Below are 18432 nucleotides of genomic sequence, written 5' to 3'. Positions count from 1 at the left end.
GCCGGAGAAAGTATCATTTTGTTAGTCAAGTAAAGGGCTGAAAAGCTAAGCTAAACTATATATCTTCAAGAATAAAAAACAGAAATAAGTATAGACATAACCTTGCTAGAAAGCATGCATATAATTCAGAAAATATCAGGGGTGTCGGCCGGCCATTCTTCACCGAGGGGCATCCCTGCACCCCTCGGCCCTTCTACTCACAATTGTTTATTATTTATTGCTTTTAGGAGAAAACCTCTATAACATTTTAACAGAAAGCAGAAGGTCAAGAATAATATATAGATACTTCTTGATTATCCAATTAACCAGCAAACTTAGAAGGACGATGCATATATATATTTAGACAAAGAACTGGAGGGAGAAGGAAACATTAACCAGACAGAGGCCATAAACCTAATTCGACATCTCATCTGGGCAGGATTCCTTTCTGCTTGTCTCAAATGGGACTGTGTGCTCCTCCAATAATTAACTGAAAAATATCTTGAAAGTTACCTGCAGGTGGTCACATTCTCTTACTATATTTAATTTTCCCGGGATGTAGTGCCTCCCAAGCAGCCACCCAAAGGAGTGAAAACTGGAGGTTAAGAAAGGAAAAGGAATGAAGGGCAATTAGAAGCAGCACAGGTTTCAGAACTATGTGAGAGGCTGGCCGGTTATTCTTCACCAAGGGGCGACCCTGCACCCCTAGGCGTTAATCGGCTGGACCCTGTCAAACAGCCGATCAAATGATGTAGCCACGGCTCCCGGTAGCCTCCATCTGCCTTTTTGTTTAGGGTTATGATAGTTAACAACCTTGTGAAATTACAGTTGTACATCATTATTAGTCATGTTGCAGGTACACCACTTCACCCCTAGTGCCCTCCCCCCACCCTCCTTTCCCCTGGTAACCACTGATCAGTTCTCTTTGTCCATATGTTAACTACCACCTATGAGTGGAGTCATACAGAGTTCGTCTTTCTCTGTCTGGCTTATTTCACTCAACATAATACCCTCAAGATCTATCCATGTTGTTGTGAATGGGACAACTTCGTCCTTTTTTATGGCTGAGTAGTATTCCATTGTATATATACCATATCTTCTTTATCCAATCATCAGTTGCTGGGCACTTAGGTTGGTTCCATGACTTGGCTATTGTGAATAATGCTGCGATGAACATAGGGGTGCATGGGACTTTTGGAATTGCTGCTTTCAGGTTCTTAGGATAGATACCCAGTAGTGGGATGGCTGGGTCATAAGGTATTTCTATTCTTAACTTTTTGAGGAATCTCTATACTGTTTTCCATAGTGGCTGCACCAGTTTGCATTCCCACCAACAGTGTATGAGGGTTCCTTTTTCTCCACAGCCTCTCCAACATTTGTCACTCTTGGTTTTGGATATTTTTGCCATTCTAACAGGTGTAAGGTGATAAGTTAGTGTAGTTTTGATTTGCATTTCCCTGATGATTAGTGATGATGAGCATCTTTTCTTGTGTCTACTGGCCATCCGTATATCTTCTTTGGAGAAATGTCTGTTCATGTCCCCTGCCCATTGTGTAATTGGGTTGTTTGATTTTTTATTGTTTAGTTGTGTGTGTTCTTTGTATATTATGGAGATTAACCCTTTGTCAGATAAATAACTTATAAATATTTTTTCCCAATTAGTGGGCTGTTTTTTTGTTTCAATCCTGTTTTCCCTTGCCTTGAAGAAGCTCTCTAGTCTGATGAAGTCCCATTTGTTTATTCTTTCTATTGTTTCCCTCATGTGAGGGGTTCCTCCATCTGCCTTTTGAAGCTCCCTTCCAGTTCTTCTTCATGATCCAGCCTCACAGAGTCCTGCTTGTTCCCTCCTCCCTCCCTCTCTCTCTCTCCCCCCTTCCCAGGTTCATCTTCCCTCTAGTCTTCTGGCCAATTCCTAGTCTTGCTTCCAGACTCAGCTCATGTGTCACTTTCTCAGGGAGCCTTCCTTCACCCCTGATTTTGATGTGTTCCCAATCCCCATATATGTCTCCTTGGTGGAACTTAATCATCACTTCATAGAAATCATTTTAGTGCCTTTAATATCTTTCTTCCTGGATACATCCTCAGGGCTTGGCGCATAGTAGGCAACCAAAGAAGACTGAGTAACGAATCTTCAGTGTCTGGGGCTCAGTCCACAATTCCAGACCCCAAATGACTCAGGCCCACTCCTGGCTCTTAGCTGGCACCTGGTGGCCACTCACGCAATGTTTACTGAGCTAACCTTGGCGTGTGACTCATACTTAAAAGACCTCAGTATCTCTTCTGAAAGTATAACTTCACAGTCACGTCTCCCTCCATAGATGAAATTTGACGACCACGCCTCTCCCTTGACCCTGAGATAACCTGTATAAAACCACATGACTGTGTGAGAATTCACAGCCTCTTCCTCTCCTGTCTGGGCCCACAAAAGGGTCCAGCAAGGTTGGATGGATGAACGTTGGAAATGGCAGGAGAGGAGGAAAAAGCTAAGAAGCAACTGGAGCTCCGGCATTTGGAGAAGAAAGGAGCAAGTTGAGGGGCCAGCTGCCGTGAGTATGAGATGCATGAAGAGAGAGGTGGAGACAATGGATTTAAAACTTTTTGCTCTGTTAGGACTGGAATCCCTTCAGGCATTTTTAAATGGTTTGAAACTATGTTGTTTTTCTTGCTGTTGTCGCTTTGATGCAATGCTAGGGGGGAGGCAGGCTCCAATACAAGAAGGAGAAGGCCCATTTTTATATGGTAGTATTACGTAAGACTTCATCAGCGGCGAAGACAGAAACTCTAAACTGGCTGAAGCAAAAAACGAATTCTATACGCTCAACAGACTGGGAAATTCAAGGCTGGGTGTGGCTATGTGACGGCTCTAGCAGGAAAAGACTCTGATTGGCCTGTCTTGAGTCATACGCCGTCCCCTGAACCAATCGGTGTGCTCAGGGAGGATGGAATACTCTAATTGGCCAGACTGGGTAGTATGCCCTCCCCTGAGATGGGAGGGGTGAATGGAGCACCCTGATTGACAGCCCCCCAACCACGTGGAATGGAGGAAGGGTAGCTCCCGAAAGAATGAATGCTGCAGAGAAAGACGGTATGTGCTTGCTTCACAGGTTTATGTATGAAGAGACCTCAGAAACATCTCTGCCAACTTTCTATCCTGAAAGGTTCCCCTCTGCAGTATCCTGGAAAGATGGCATCCAGACGCTGCTTGGAATCTTCCAGTGATGAGCTCTCAGTACGGTTTGGGGCTGCCAATTCTGTTTCTGAACAATTCCAGTTAGCAACATCTCCCTTAAATTGACCTACCTCCCTGTAACTTCCCCCAATCATCTCCTTTTGGGGCCTCACAGAATAAAACAAAGCCCTCCTCTCCACTCAGCCTTTCACGCGTTAAGGTCTCTGGATCCTTCTTATGAGATGGTGTAGAGGTGGCCAGTTTCCTGGCGGATAGGAGCACCAGCCTGGACATCAGGAGGCCTGAACTCCGCCCTCATTGTGCCTTTAATGCAGAAGAGTGGCCACCCTCGGAGAAGGTGTATTAATCCCCAATTTTAGACGTGGAGATACTGTGTCCCCAGTATTCACCTGTTGAAATCCTAACTCCCAAAGTGATGGTATTTTGAGGGGGGGCCTTTGAGAAGTACTAAGATCATGAGAGTGCAGCCCTCAGGAATGGCATTAGCATCCTTACAAGAAGAGACACGAGCGATCGTTTTTCTCTCCGCCACGTGGGGATACAAGGAGAAGACCTCTGTCATCTGCGAACCAGGAAGAGTGCTCTCGGCAGGAAGAGAATCGCTGACGCCTTGATCTTGGGCTTCCCAGCCTCCAGACCTGGGAGGAATAAACGTTGTTTAAGCCACCCGGTCTATGGTATTCTGTTATAGCAGCCTAAAACGACTGAGACAGATACTGAAGTAAAGAAGGGTTAAGGGACATGCCCAAGGTCACGCAACTGGAAATGGGGAAGCTGGAATTTCCATCCAGGACCACACAATTCCAGAGCCTTCATTCATTATCACTTTCTGGGCTTGAGCAAGCTGCATCCTTTCCCTGGGCTTCAGTTTTCTCCTCTGTAATCTGGGAACTTTAGTGTGTGTTAGAATCACCTGGAGGATGTGTTAAACCAGAGATTGCTGGGCCTCATCCCCAGAGTCCTGATTCAGGGGTGGGGCCTGAGGATTTGCATTTTAATAAGTTCCCAGGTGCTGCCAGTCTGGGTTCCACACTTTGCGAACCATTGTAGTAGTTGATCCCAGCTCTAACATACCATGTTGTGTGTGTGTATGTGGATTTTACCTTTCCATTTAGCTTGGGCTTAGGCCTTTATTAAATAGAGAGAGAGAGAGAGTGTGTGTGTGTGTGCGTGTGTGCAGGCAGCAGGAATTTTCCTCCACAGTAAAGTTTATTCAAGGGAAATTCAAGAAGTAGGTAAATGAGTGGAGATAATGAGGAGTAGATGCCCAGTCAGATTTGAAGGGAACCAAAAGGAACAGGCTCAGAATCTTATGGGTTTTCTAATTATAATAATTCTACTTATTGAGTGCTACTTTATCTCACCTAACTCTTCCAGCCAGTCTATAATGGAAGGATCAATACTGATGCTTTCCCAATGGGAAACTGAGATCCAGAGAGGTTAAGAAACAGAGCTAATGAGAATGTGATATGGCCTGGAGTGACATCAGCATCATGGGGGAGTGAGCTCTCCCTGTAAACTCTCCCCTTTAAGAAACAACGAAAAGGACATTCATATTCCAGCAGAGGACACCTGCACAACACAAAAGACCTTTGAGAGACCCATGCAGCCATCCATTGGAAACTGGAGGCGCTGGAGCACCCTTCTGTTCCTGGGAAGTGGAATGAGTTAAGAGAAAACTTCTCTCCCTCCCAAGGGCGGTGACCCAGGGATGACACAAAGCTCCAAGAGGAAAGTGGGGAGGGGCAGCTCTCCATGGGAACACCATCACCCTCCAAGTTCCCTCATAGTTGGGGGAAAGCCCCACACAGAGGTGACTAGCTATTGTGGGGGTGTCTCCATCAAGCTAACACCCCAGGGGAGCAGTTAGTGAGGGCAGAGGAAGAAGCCCTCAAGATTCAGCAGGAGAAAGAAAGCACCCCTCCCCCTAGCCTGGCACCCCAGATCAGCAGTGGGGAGATGAGCAGTGGATGGTGGTGGGCTCAGAATATGCAGCTCATGACCCCCACCCAGTGGCAGCAGGAGGAAGTGGCGATCAAATACTACCACAATACAGAAGCACAAATTCACGCCACCTAGTGGTATGAAAACATATATTAAATCACCAGACCAGAAAGAAAATGACAAGTACCCAGAGGTCAATCCTGAAGACACAGAAATCTATAATCTAAGTGGCAGAGAATTCAAAATAGCTATTATAAAAAAAAAAACAACTCAGTGAGTTAAAAGAAAATGCAGATAGACAGTTCAATGAATTCAGGAGCTACTTCACAAAAGAGGTTGAAACTATAAAGAAGAACCAATCAGAAATATTGGAGAATGTGATATGGTGCAGCTGCTGTAGAAAACAATTTGGCAGTTCCTCAAAAAGTTAAACATAGAGTTATCATATGACTCAGCAATTGTAATCCTAAGTATATATCCAAGAGAATTGAAAACATGTCCACTCAAAAGCTGTACATGAATGTACATAACGGCATTATTCATAATAGCCAAAAATCGGAAGCACCCCAACTTTCCATCAACTGATGAACAGATAAACAAAATTGGATGTATCTAGACAATGGAATACTATTTAGCAATAAAAGGAGTGAAGTACCAACACGTTACAACAAGGATGAACTTTGAAAACATTACACTAAGTGAAAGAAGCCAGACACAAAAGGCCACGTATTGTATGATTCCATTTATATGAAATGTCCAGAATAGGCAAATCTATAGAGATGTTAAGTATATTAGTGGTTGCCAGGGCCTGGGGGAAGGGAGGAGAATGGGGGAGTGACTGCAAGTGGGTATGGAGTTTCTTTTCCAGGTGATGAAAATGTTCTGGAATTGCATAGTGGTGATGATTGCATGACTTTGTGGATATCTTAAACATTGTACACTTTTAAAGGGTGAATTTTATGGTAGGTGAATTATATTTCAATTAAAAAGGAGAGATTCCTAAGGGCACAAAGAGAGAGAGGTGGAGCTGGGATTTGAACCAGGGGCAGCCTGGAGAAAGTCTGTGATTGGCTCAGTCCTTAACTGTGGACAAGCCCGCTCCTTCTTCCCTTCTGGCCTTGGCCTCCCCTGCTGCCCACTCTGGGCCCTGAGGAAAACTCCAGGTGTGGCCTGCTCATCCATCGGATGGGGTTGGGGGTGAGGGCAGAGAGGGAGTGGGAGAGGAGGGGCGGGGCCACTCTCATTGGAGAGCCCCCTCTCCCTTTCCTGTAAGAACAGCCAGGCTCTTTCCAAATCTGCCTTTATCTGCTACTTCCAGGCCTCGAAGTCCCCCAGGCACATGACAGTGGTTCCCAGGCATGCTGGCCACCAGGCGTGTAGGGACTGACACCTCACGTGCCGGGACCAGGCCTAGGGCCCTGAGGCCCACCCGCTCCTTCTGGGAAAGTGGGGGCAAGGGGCCCTGTGCGAACCTGCGGCCCGCGGGCTGCATACCTCCGCGCCTGAGCCTCTGCTCCCACCCGGATTCTTCCATCTCACTGAGACCTCCATTCCTGTCTGCCTGTCCTTGCAGGCCCACTGTGTGCTACATCCTCCTGGGGGTCTCCTCCCTCCCTTCCTTCCTCCCTCCCTCTCTTTCTCTCACCTCTTTCTTTTCAATGAATTTTTAATTACACAAGCAATAGATGAACACATTTTCCTTTTAACAAGTTAAAATAGCACAGATTCATAGTCCTCCATTCTTTCCCTCCCTACCCAAAGTAACTGCGATGATCAGTTTAGGGGTAATTTTTCAAAATCTTTTTCTATGGACTCTTAGAAAATATATGACATTGTGTGTCTCTGTGTGTGGTTTTTATATAAGTTGTGTCATACTCATTCACTCTGCAACCTGCTTCGGGCATTTTTCACTCAACAAAATCGTGGGGAACTTTTCACATCAGCACCTTCAGACCATCGTTTTCACTGTTCAAGATGTTCTGGGGCTCAGATGTGCTATATTTCATGTAACCCGTTCTGCATCAATGGATATGTAGAACGTTTTAAGTTTTTCCTGATGACAAAACACCGCAAGGATCATCTTTGTGCGCCGTGGGAATATCCTTTCCCCAACCTCCTTGTCAACCTTTGATCTTAGTAAACTTAAAAGTTTTTGCCATTAGCGTTTTCTCACTGTTCTACTAATTTGCATTTCTGTGGGAGTTTTCTGGAAGTTCCAGGTTGCTGGTGTGGGGAAAGAACTCAGGAATTGGAGTCGAGAGACCTGAACACTAGACCTACTCTCGCCATCTGCTGTGTGACCTTGGGCATATCCAGTCACCTCTCTGGTCTGGGGCACACTCATATACATGATCTCTCTGCATCTCATATTTCTCTCTCTGCCTGAGAATGTTGGTCATGAGCTTTCTTTTGGGTCCTCTGTTTCCTCACCTCTGAGATCTAAGGTCTCTCGGTCCCCAGGGAGTCCCTTCTCCCTCATCTGCCCCATGCCAGGACTCTGAAATGCTAGGGTAAGACATGGTATCTAGAAGCTCCCCACTAGAATGTTCACATGTTCCCACCAGGGGACAAACCTTCAACTCGCCCAGTGCTCAGTGAATAGCGTTCCAGAAGGGACATTCCAAGCATCTTGCAGCAGGCAACGGGGCGGGGCCCGGTGGAAAGGGCTTTATTGTTATTTTTTTTCTTTATAAAACTCTACTTTAGAAAAGTAAAATGTGTGCAGTGTAAAAAATTTGGAAAATATACAAAATTATAAAGAAAATTTAAAAACAGTCCCACTGGCCAGACTCATTGCTGTCATTTGTGTGCATATCTTTGACACACGTTTGCATAGATAGGATTTTTAGGTATAGTTTTGCACTAACTTTTCATTTAGCATTATACAATGAGCATGTCGTTTAAAATCTTTTTTGAAATTTCAATTTTTTTTTATGACCGTTTTCAGAAAGGTTGTACCGATTTGGGTTCCCAGGAGAAGGTGTAGACGGGTAAACTTTGAAAGGAGCAGCATGCCCTTGCCTGCCCGGACGCACACTCGGGTCTCTAAGGGAGGGAAGACCTTTGCTGAGAAGGAGCTCCTCTGAGAGGCTGGTCTGAGGGGCTCCCAGGCACCCACTCCACCCTTAGAGCCCACCTCGTCCGCCAAAAGCTTTCTCAGATAATCAGCTGCATTTTACAAGAGTGAGCACCAGGGGGCACCACACACCAAAGGAAAATGAGACAGACCGTGAGAAGTTGCACTGGACCAAGACGTTTCCGGTGGCACTCCCAGGCAGAGAGAAGACCATCTCTCCTGGCTACCTTGACAACCTCCTTACTTGACCTCCTGCAGCCTCTGGTGGGGAGAAGGCTCAGATGTGCCCACAGGAAGCTCTGGGGGTTGGAGGGGCATGTCTGGGAGGGCCAAGGTCGTGTACAGCATCCGGTAAGAGACCTCGACTGCAGCTCCTCTGGTGTGTGCCTTTGGGTCAATTACATCACCGTGCTGAGCCTCAGTTTTTCTTATCTGTCAAATAGGAGCGACAATTCTCTGCCCTTCTTTCCTGTTTGTGTGTGCAACTTATGCAAAAGTACTTGGGAAACCAAAAAGGCCCACAGACTCTGCCTGCAGTGTGGCGATCAGAGTTTAGAGGGGATGGGGGCACGGAGCAAGACTGGTTAGGTGGCTGCCACGTCGGTCTAGGGGAGATGATGGTGGCAGGATATGTGGAGGCGATGAGCAGTCGTTGGATTCATATTTTGTAGAACCAATGAGATTTATTGAAAGACTGGATGTGGGGTATGAGAGGAAGAGAATCAAGGAGGAGACTGAGGCTTTTGGCTTGAGCAAACGGGGACCAGTGCCGCCTGTGCTTAGGTGGGGAAGATGGCAGGAGGACGGCTTGAGAGGTGCAGATCAAGAGTTCATATTCGGACATGAGAAGTTTGAGATGCCTTCAGGTCACTGCGGGAATGAGTGAAGACAGAGGTCAGGGGCTGAGCCTTGATCCCTTTCTCGGGGTACAGTAAAGGTCACACTAGACAGTAGGTTGGACTAGATCAGAGATGAAAACATACCTGACACACACACTGTCACATCCCTGCCAGCACCCCTGGCAGACATCATCCAGTTCATCATGGCACTCAGAATCCTTCTCAACCCAGAGCTCTAGGCAGAGCCACTGCCAACCAAGTGAGGTGATGCGAAGATGAAAGCTCTGCACCATCCTTGGACTTGATGGACAAGAATGTAGTTAAAACCATGGGCTTTTGAGTCAGAGAGACCTGGGCTGGAAAGCAATTTTGCTACAAAGTAACTTGAGACCTCAGAAGAAATCATTTGTCTTCCCTGCTTGTTTCCTCACCTGAAAAATTGGGTTAATAATAGTTCCTATCTCATAGGGGTTGTTATGAAAATTAAATGAGATAATCCAAGAAAAATACTGAGCATAGTACCTGAGACACAGTGAGCTCTTAATCAGTAGAAAACAGCAGCAGTCATAGTTGTTGAACTGTGTTATTCCAGCTGGAACATTCTAGAACTTGCTGTTTCTGACCTCTCGGGTGGAGATAGTGTAATGCTGGGGCTGTCCAGCAGGAGGCACCGTTGACATTTACGCTCTGTTGTCCACAGAGATTCAGGAAGTGGGGAGCGAGTTTCCCTGGAGCGGTGTCCTCCGATGATGGATGATGGTCTTGGCAGCCACCTAGACCCTTTATTTCTGGCACAATAAACCAAGCTCTTGGCTCCTTCCGAACAGTAGTGTCTCAGCTTTCTTCACTGGGTCTGGTCCTACCTTCTCAGATACGGTTCCTGGCCTCCTCCTACTTGTAGACTCAAGCCAGGCACTCACTGAGCCTGGCATCCCCGGCCCCAGCCAACCTCTCCTTACTGTCCAGCCTGCCAGCTGCCTCTGATTTCCCCGAAGGGACCAGGTGCGGGCCAGCGGGCTTTCTTTGCGTGTTATGTCCATTCGGAATACGTGTGGCCTGCATCCTCTCTGCCCCTCAGCTCTGTAGAAGCCCTTTTCCCAAAAGAAAGGAAAGAGATCAGGCGGGTTCTATTCACCCCCTTGCACGGACAGAACTGAAGGATGGCACACGTTCCATAACGTGCCCAGGCTGGGGTCACGGGCAGCTAAAGGGGAAACCAGGACCGCGTCTTCCCAGCCTCAGGCCTCGCAGACGTCGTTCATCCTCAGCCTTAGGCGTTCCATGGGTCTCTATTGAGCACCTGCGATGTGCCAGGCACCCGGCCCGGCGCTGGGCTTGACCGAGACAGAGGGAGACCCTTGCTGGGCCCCAAGGGGCACAGCCCAGAAGGGGAGACAGTGCTCAAATGGGTGATGACAGTGCAGAGCAAATGTGCCCTGATGGAGGGACGGTACCTGGGGGCTGGTCAGGGGTCCTTTCTGGATGCCTGTGGTAACCTTGAAACCACAGCCTCACTGAAAAGCGGGCCTTTCTTAAAGGGTCCAGCTTTCCCCAAACCCGACGTCCAGCATGGACTGCCCCTCAGCCTCCATACCCTTTCTTGGCCAATATCTCCCCATCCCTGCCTCCCCAGGACCCCCCCTCCACGCACACACTGCTGCTGAGAAGGTGATGACGTCACAGGAAGGCCCTGGAAGAGGGCCAGTCCGCTGGGAGGCAGCCTCTGAGCCACCTCCTTTCTTTCCCACCCCTCCTGCTGCACTGCCAGCCTCCCCGTCCATGACCCTGCCCTTCACACCCCCTCTTGGTTTGGCATCCAAGGCCTAGAGAATATCCGTCCCCAACCTTTATCCCTCTCTGCTCGCAAGCCCGGTTTCGTACACAGGAGATGCCAGGCCTATCGCTTGACAAACTCCAGTGTGCTTTGCCACCTCCTTCCCTCCTGTGCATGAAATCTGCGATCTTTGGCATGTGTTTGTTACACAGAATGCCACCAGTAGGTCATCAGCCATCGCTGTGAACCAACAAGAAAAAGAAAACGAAAAACAGGCTGCTTCCTGGGGCTCTGGTGCCCAAGATGCAGTGACACACCTGGTGGTTTTCAGTGGCAGGTGGCATGGGGTCAGCCCACGCGCTGGCCTGGGGAATGTCACATGAGTCAGTTGAGGTGGGTGGCACTTATTACTTAGGTTGATAAAAGTCATCTCTTTTTTTTTTCTTCAAGAAAAAGCAATACGCGTTAGCTGGACAAAAATCAGCCATGAGAAATTTTAGCTATCCAACAAAAAGCAAAGGTGTGCCTGTGGCGATGAGCTCATACTGTACATATGTTTCGGAACCTGCCTTTTTTATTGAACAGTGTATTGTGAGTAAAAGTAGCTGGCACACATTGAGACTTACTCTGTGCCAGGCTCGTGCTAAGCACTTTGCAGCCAGGATCTCATTTGGTCAACGCCATGGGGTCGATTATTTACTGTCCCCATTTTACAGACGAGAAAGCCAAGATCAAGTGCTCTCTGGACCCTAAGAGGCAGGCAGAGGCAGGCAGAGGCCTGGCCCGGGAGGCAGAGGCCAGGCTCCCCCTCACCTTCTCCCTGGTTCAGGGCCTCTGTGAAGTCGGGAGGCTGTGCTGGAACCGCCTTCTCCACTGAGGAGGGGGCTGCAGACCCTTCCCCACTTCCAGAGGCCAGCTCCTCCTCCGAGGCCTTACTCCATCCTTGTTCTGAGTCTGCCGACCATCGCTGACACTTGCTGAGCCGTGTGCCAGGCTGTTCTAAGCACTTCATTTACCCTCCCAATGACCCTCACAAGATAGGGCTTATTTCTGTCCTTCTTTACAGGTGAGGAACTGAGGCACGGAGAGCTAAAGTAACTTGTCCGAAGTCACTCCATTAGTAAGGGGCAGAGTCAAGATTCACACTGACTCATTCAGTCCTGGAGCCTGTGTTCAAACTGTTCCCAGTAGCTTTCCGATGTTTCCTCACCCACAGTCACAAATACCTTTTACATCCTGACTCAGGAAACACACGTACGTCGATATTTAACTGGAATGAAAATTTCATGAGCTGAGAACACGCTTGTACTACGTGAGATGCCGTCTAATATCGTTTCTTCTAGTCCGTTTGTTAAAAATTCTGGCTGCAGCTATTACATGGCTTTCAAGGCTCAAAATGGGTCATGACATTTAGTTTGAAAATCCTTGCTCATGTCCTTCCTTCTCTGCCCCAGGGAAGCTGTTTTTAATGGGTTCCAAGTCATTCTCATTTGATCCCAGGAAGTAGCCAGCACAGGCACTGTGACCCCATTTCAGAGGGGAGGGAACTGAGGACCAGAGAGAGTAGGGCAGGTCCTGCCAGGGTCACCCAGAGAGCATTGGGATTACACTCCAGGGACAAGTGGAGGGCAGACCTGGGCATAGCTGTCCTTCTGTGGGGGGAGCTCCGGTCAACATCGTACCTTCACTGAGCACCCGCTCTTTGCAGGGTGTCATGTACCTTACAGCGCAAGGATTAGGTCAGCTCATCTTCACACAACCCAGGCAGTGGAGAGTTAGGAGCCCTTTGTTACAGATGAGGCAGCTGAGGCTCAGAGAGGTTGAGTGACTTGGCGAGGGCCACACAGCCTGTAAGAAGCCAGGTCTGGTTTGAGTCCCCACTCTGTTCCCAGAACCAAGGTCAGGGCCTGATACATAACAGGTGCCCAGTAAACATGTCTGTCTGCTGATCCCACAGTGCTCTCTTTGCCGTTGTTCTGGTGTTTGCTCCTTAGCCCCCCTTCTGGGAAGTGCGGCCCTGGGGCGGGGCAGGCTCAGGGCAGTTCCGCCTGGGTGAGGGTCCCTGGGTGAGTACTCTTCGCTGAGTTTCGGTTCCAGGTTCCTGCACGCTCGCTGGGCCCTGCCCTGTCGGCTGAGAGGGAGGGAGGGATCCAGACCGCTCCCCTGGGCTGGGGTGGAGGAGCCTGGCTGGCGCCGGTGCTCACGGGGCCTCTCCCACCCCGGCTTCAGCTCTGGGGCCTCCAGTGGGGCCGAGAACTCCGGTCCTGCCTGCAGTCTGAGTCGGGGTCCTGCTCCGGGGGCTCCCCCCTCAGCTCCGGGCACCTGATTCCTGCACTTTTCCCTGGAGGAAGAGGTTGGGGGTGAGGGTTGAGCCTCAGGTTCAATCGCAGCGCTGAAGTCATGCTTTCCTTGGTGCAGGGGAACGGACACACAGCCTCCCACTCTCTGTTCCTTACTGGCTGTGCATTGTCCCTGCCCCAGAGGAAGGGAGGAGGGGACCCTGGAGTTCTAAAGCTAGCGTCCTTTCCCTGAGCAGGAAAGGTCTGACCCGCCAGCAGGAAGCCCAGAGCTGACTCAGGAGATGATTCTAGACCTGGGAGGGGAGGAGGGGAAGGAAGGAGGGCTGGAAGCCAGGGCAGAGAGCCAACAGCTGGCTTTGACAGGGTGCTGCATGGTTTGGAAGGTGCCAAGAGTTCCAGAGGTGTGGCATTTTCACCTCCACCCTCCTCCCTGCCCATGTGGGCCCCACCCCTTCTAAAGAGTTGGGTCAACTCTCCCTTCCTCCAGGAAGCCTTCCTGGGTTGGCCCACCCCACACTGCCAGGCATCGCTTTGCATCCTCCGTGAGGGAAGGAGGTCAGACTAAAGCCAAGCACGGTGTAGACTCAAGTCACGAGCTCACTCATTGTGGAAATGAGCTTGCACATCGCAGGAGGCTCTGCCTTTCTTCCAATCTTTGCTCAAATGTTGGGTCCTTCTTTGGAAATGGCCCTCAGACCCAGCTTGTGGGTGAAACACACACACACGCACACACATGCATCTATCATTACTTGACATCATATCTGGTCTTGGGCCAGGACCAGTAGATGTTTCCAAAGTGAATTCTGGGGGGTGCCTATCGATGTTTACCCATCCACCTGACTCTCCCACTGGAACAGGGGAGTCCTGTGGTCAAATAGATTTGGGACCCTGGGATTGAGGGGTTAAACAATGCTAATCTAATGTCTTTGCTGCTGGCTTCTCAGATCCTTTATAGTTAGCGCATGTTGTAAATCTCCAAGCATTTGCAGTTTCCCAAATTTGCTTGACCTTAGAATTTTTTTTTATGGTGGAGCCTCTCCTGGGCCTAGAGTGCTACTGAGCACCCTTTGGGAAATGCTAAGATACAGAACATTCTAGAAAGGGCAGATCCAGCTTAGCAATGACTTATAATCACAACATACTTCCACGGGCTGAGGGCTTACTTTATGTTAGGTTCTGTGCTAAGCTTTTACATGCTAGAGATCAGCAAGTTCTCAAAACAATTGGTGGGAGACAGTATTATTCTGGAAGGAAGGAAGAATGTCTAAGTCATTTGGTGGGTTCATTCACGATAACCTTGTAAGCCATGGATTCTGCATTACTGGGAATGATAGTCAAAATATTTATCAACCCACGTGGCACAGCCGCTGACCAATATATTGGAGATCGGGATGTATTGAGATTCCTGGTGGGCTGGGCATTCGCCCTTTACTGAGTGGATTGTGGGGAGGCCTGGAAGCTTCGAGGGTAGAAGCTAGGATCTCTGGGGTATTGAATAGGGTGGTGAGAGGCTCCAGGAGGGACTTGAGATGGCAGCTGTTTACCCACCAGATTGGGAGTGTTTTCCCATTTTGACGACTTTGTGGATGCACTCATGTTGAGTGTAGATTCCAACTGGGCCACAAGAAACATCCTTCCTGCCCACTGGGAGGAAGCAGAATGCTGGTCACTGCCCAGGATCACATTTTTGTTTCATCTGCAAACTGAGAAACAGACCAGGATAAAGGTCAGAACATGAACTTTAAATCAGGCAGGTCTGAGCATAAGTCTCAACTCAGACTCTTGCCAACACTCATCTTTGGGTAAGTCTCGCACCCTCTCTGAATCTCAGTGTCCTCATCTTTAAACTGGGGATAACCATACTGTCCACCTCACAGGGTTGTCGTGAGGACTGAATGAGGTAATGCGTGTCAGGGACAGCCTCTGGCCTGTGGTAAGTGCCCCACACATGGGAGCCCTTATCAATAAGGGCAGTGGTCGTTATCAACGAAATCGTGGGCTATTTTCAGCCTTTCTTTGAGGAAGACAATACAGGTTTGAGACTTTTCATCTGCAAAATCCATCTTTCTAGACATTGTCAGACATTAATTAGAACAATGAAACTGGAACGTATCATGAGCAATATAAATGCGAACAGCTTCCAGTTGCTGTCAGATTGGCTTCTGCAACACGCCACCCTGTGCAGGTGCCTCATGAACTCCTATGGGGATATCTGGACAGAAGCATCCAATAAGTAATCATTCAGCCAATCAGAATTTAGCAATGGACTGTTCCTGTACATTTCATCCAATTAAAGCTCATCAATGTCCTCATCTCTACTTATCAACCAATCAGAACTCAACAACTTTCTAATCCTTAGCTGTTACCAATCAGAACTTGTCAATCTCCAGATCCCCAGCTGTTTATCCACTTAGAATCTAGCGATGTCCTGAGCTTGTGCAGGCTGCCCAGTGAGAACTTGGACCTGTTGTGTGCTGGCCAGGTACACATACTGACCTGTTGGCTTGATCTCTGCCAGAGCTGAGTTATTATGGAATCTTTAAAAGACTCAAAGACCATCTGAAAGAGTGAATTCTAATCAAATTAATAATAAATTAAAATTAACAATAAAATTGTTTGCATTGTTTATAAGAAATATTATTTGTTTTATTATTTCATTAACAAAAAAACACTTTTAAGAATGGCTATGTCCATTGTGAGAAGGTCTCTGGAAGGAACATGCACAGAATAGAAAATTGGAAACAGAATAGTTTAGATGGCAAAGCAGGCGACGTTCCTCATGGATGCAGGGGGCCTCACCAGCCAGGAACTGCCTCTGCCCCCTGAGGGGCCTTGGCCACTATCCTTTTGGTGGAAATGGCCTGGGCCACTGGTGAATGAGCTGGCTGCTCACTGCCAGTCAGTCCAGGGGAGGCCTGAGTCCCCCACCCACAGCAATACCTGCCTCAAGGCCAGTCACCTGGAGATGGGAGCCAGGCTGTCCAGACTTGTTTCCTGGAGCAAACAGTTGGGGGTGATCCCCAGATGAGTGGTATACACAGCGTGCTCCCTGCTAATGGACCCAGCATACTCGTCACTGTCCAGATGAGGCCTGGGTAATTACTGACCAGAGAACAGAGGTCACTGAATCCTTGGCGTAAACTCTTGCCTCTGAATGGTCCGGGGTTGGGGGGGGTGGTCCTTGCAGCCTGGAGGCCAGTTTCTTTGCCCACCTTGCAAAGAGGTGCATTCACCATTAACTGCAGCAAGAGGGGGTTGTGTTCAATTCTCCGGCATGTGCTGTCTTGGAATGGGAGTCTTGAGGAGCCACAGTTACTTCTGTATGGCTGAGAAGAAAAGCAGCACCCACCCATCTCAGCCAGCTTGAGGCACGACCTAGCTTCAGAAGCAGAGGCACGGATGGGCTGGGTGCCTGGGGAGCGAACAAAGGACAGTGTTTGTGGCCGAGCCCCAGCTGGGCCTCCACGGCTCCCTGAGCAAGTCACTTTCCCTCTCTGGCCTCAGCATTCCCATCTTTCAGATGGTGGTGCTGAAGGACATGATTGTTGGGGTCCCTCAGCCTGCTTTTTGGTCTCATGCCCACTGTTTGGCACTGCCCAACTCATCCCTCTGCTCCTCAGCCAATACCCTCTCTCTTAACCAGATAGCACTGCACTGAACAGCCTGTTTCTAGGGTGAAGGAGGTGGTGGTAGTGATGGAGGTGATAAGAGTGGTGGTGGCGGTGATGGTGAAGGTGAAAATGTTGGTGATATTGATGGTGAAAATGTTGGTGATGATGGTGGTGGTGATGGTAATGGTAGTGATGGTGATGCTGAAGGTAGTAATGGTGATAGTGGTAAGGATGGTGGTGATGATGGTGATGGCGATGGCGTCAGTAGTGGTGGTGATGGTACTGGTGGTGATGGTGATAGTGGTGGTGATGGTGGTGTAGGTGATAATGGTGGAGGTGGTAGTGATGGTGCTGGTGGTGGTGATGGTGGTGGTGCTGCTGGAAACGTTGATAATGGTGACAGTGGCAGTGGTGGTGGTGATGGTGAGGGTGGTAGTTACGGTGGTGGTGGTGGTTATGATGGTGATGTTGACAGTGACAGTGGTGGTGGTGGTGATGAGGGTGACGGTGGTGGTGGTGGTGGTTATGGTGATTGTGGTGGTGGTGGTGGCAACAGTGGTGGCGGTGGTGGTTGTGGTGTTGTTGGTGGTTATGGTGGTGGTGACAGTGATGGTGGTTGTGGCAGCAACAGTGGTGGTGGTGGTGGCAACGGTTCTGGTGGTGACAGTAGTGACAGTGGTGGTGGTGGTGATGGTGTGTATGGCTGTGATGATAGTGGTGGTGCCGATGGTGTTGGCGGTGGTGGTGAGGGTGGTATTGGTGGTGATGGTAATGTTGGTGGTGACAGTGATAGTTGTGGTGATTGTGGTGGTGGTTTTAGCAGTGACGGTGATGGTGGCGGCGATGGGGTGATGGTAGTGATGGTGTCAGTGGTAGTGACGGTGATAGTGGTGGTAACGGTGACAGTGGTGGTGGTGACAGTGTTGGTGACAGTGGTGGTGATGATGATGATATTGGTGATTTTGGTCATGATGGTCATGGTGGAGGAGGAGGTAATGACACTGGGATGGTGGTGATAGTAGGGTGGTAATAGATGAAGCCATTTCATTTGTAGCATCTAATATTTTAAACATCTGTTTTTCTGAAAAATACAGGTCTGTTGTACAAAATAATCAAACAACACAGAGAAAGCAAAAATCTCCTTTATGTTTTTACTTCAGAGATTGCCACTGGTGTAATGGGGTGCAATCTTCCAGCTTTTTTGTGTATACAGAAACATGAGGAGGATATAAACTTAGAAAAGAAATGGTTTGATAACATTGATGCTGTTCTGTAACCTGTTTCTTTTTTTAACCTGGCAATGCATTGTGTCTATTTTTCTCCATCGGTATATATGAATTCATTCTTTTTACTAGCTATATAGTATTCTACTGTATGGTTCCGTCAAAGTTATTTAACAAGCCCCCTATTAGTGTCCATTTGATTTTTACTATTTTAAGCAGAGAGACAATGACTATCTTGTACACTTCTCTTTGATGAACTTTTGTGCCAACATTTCTTTAGGACTGATTATAAAAGAGAGCTGCTTGAATGAGGTGTCTACAATTTACTATTTTGCCTCGATTGCCCATTAACCCCTCAGAAATTACCCTCCTGAATTCAGTATATTCAAGTTCATACTTCAATCTCAGCTGCATCAGTTTTTGCTAGGACATGTGCAGTAGCCTGTCAACTGTCTTCTCGCATCCACCCTGCTATCTTCCAATCTTTTCTCCTTAC

The 18432-nt window shown here is 48.4% G+C and overlaps 1 protein-coding gene across 1 annotated transcript; it reads right to left on the bottom strand.

The window, feature by feature from the left end:
- Positions 1-16718: 16718 nt before the first annotated feature.
- LOC138920165 (hepatitis A virus cellular receptor 1-like) lies at positions 16719-17692 on the bottom strand. Its single transcript, XM_070247469.1, has 2 exons — positions 17541-17692; positions 16719-17367 (listed from the first exon to the last, which is right to left on the bottom strand). The coding sequence occupies exons 1-2, from the start codon at positions 17690-17692 to the stop codon at positions 16719-16721; spliced, it is 801 nt and encodes a 266-aa protein (XP_070103570.1).
- Between the last annotated feature and the right edge of the window lie 740 nt (positions 17693-18432).

Source organism: Equus caballus, chromosome 2 (genome assembly GCF_041296265.1).
Source record: "Equus caballus isolate H_3958 breed thoroughbred chromosome 2, TB-T2T, whole genome shotgun sequence".
Taxonomy (NCBI): Eukaryota; Metazoa; Chordata; class Mammalia; order Perissodactyla; family Equidae; genus Equus; species Equus caballus.
The sequence above is the reverse complement of the archived record's forward strand: the minus strand, read 5'-3'. Positions and strand labels throughout refer to the sequence as shown.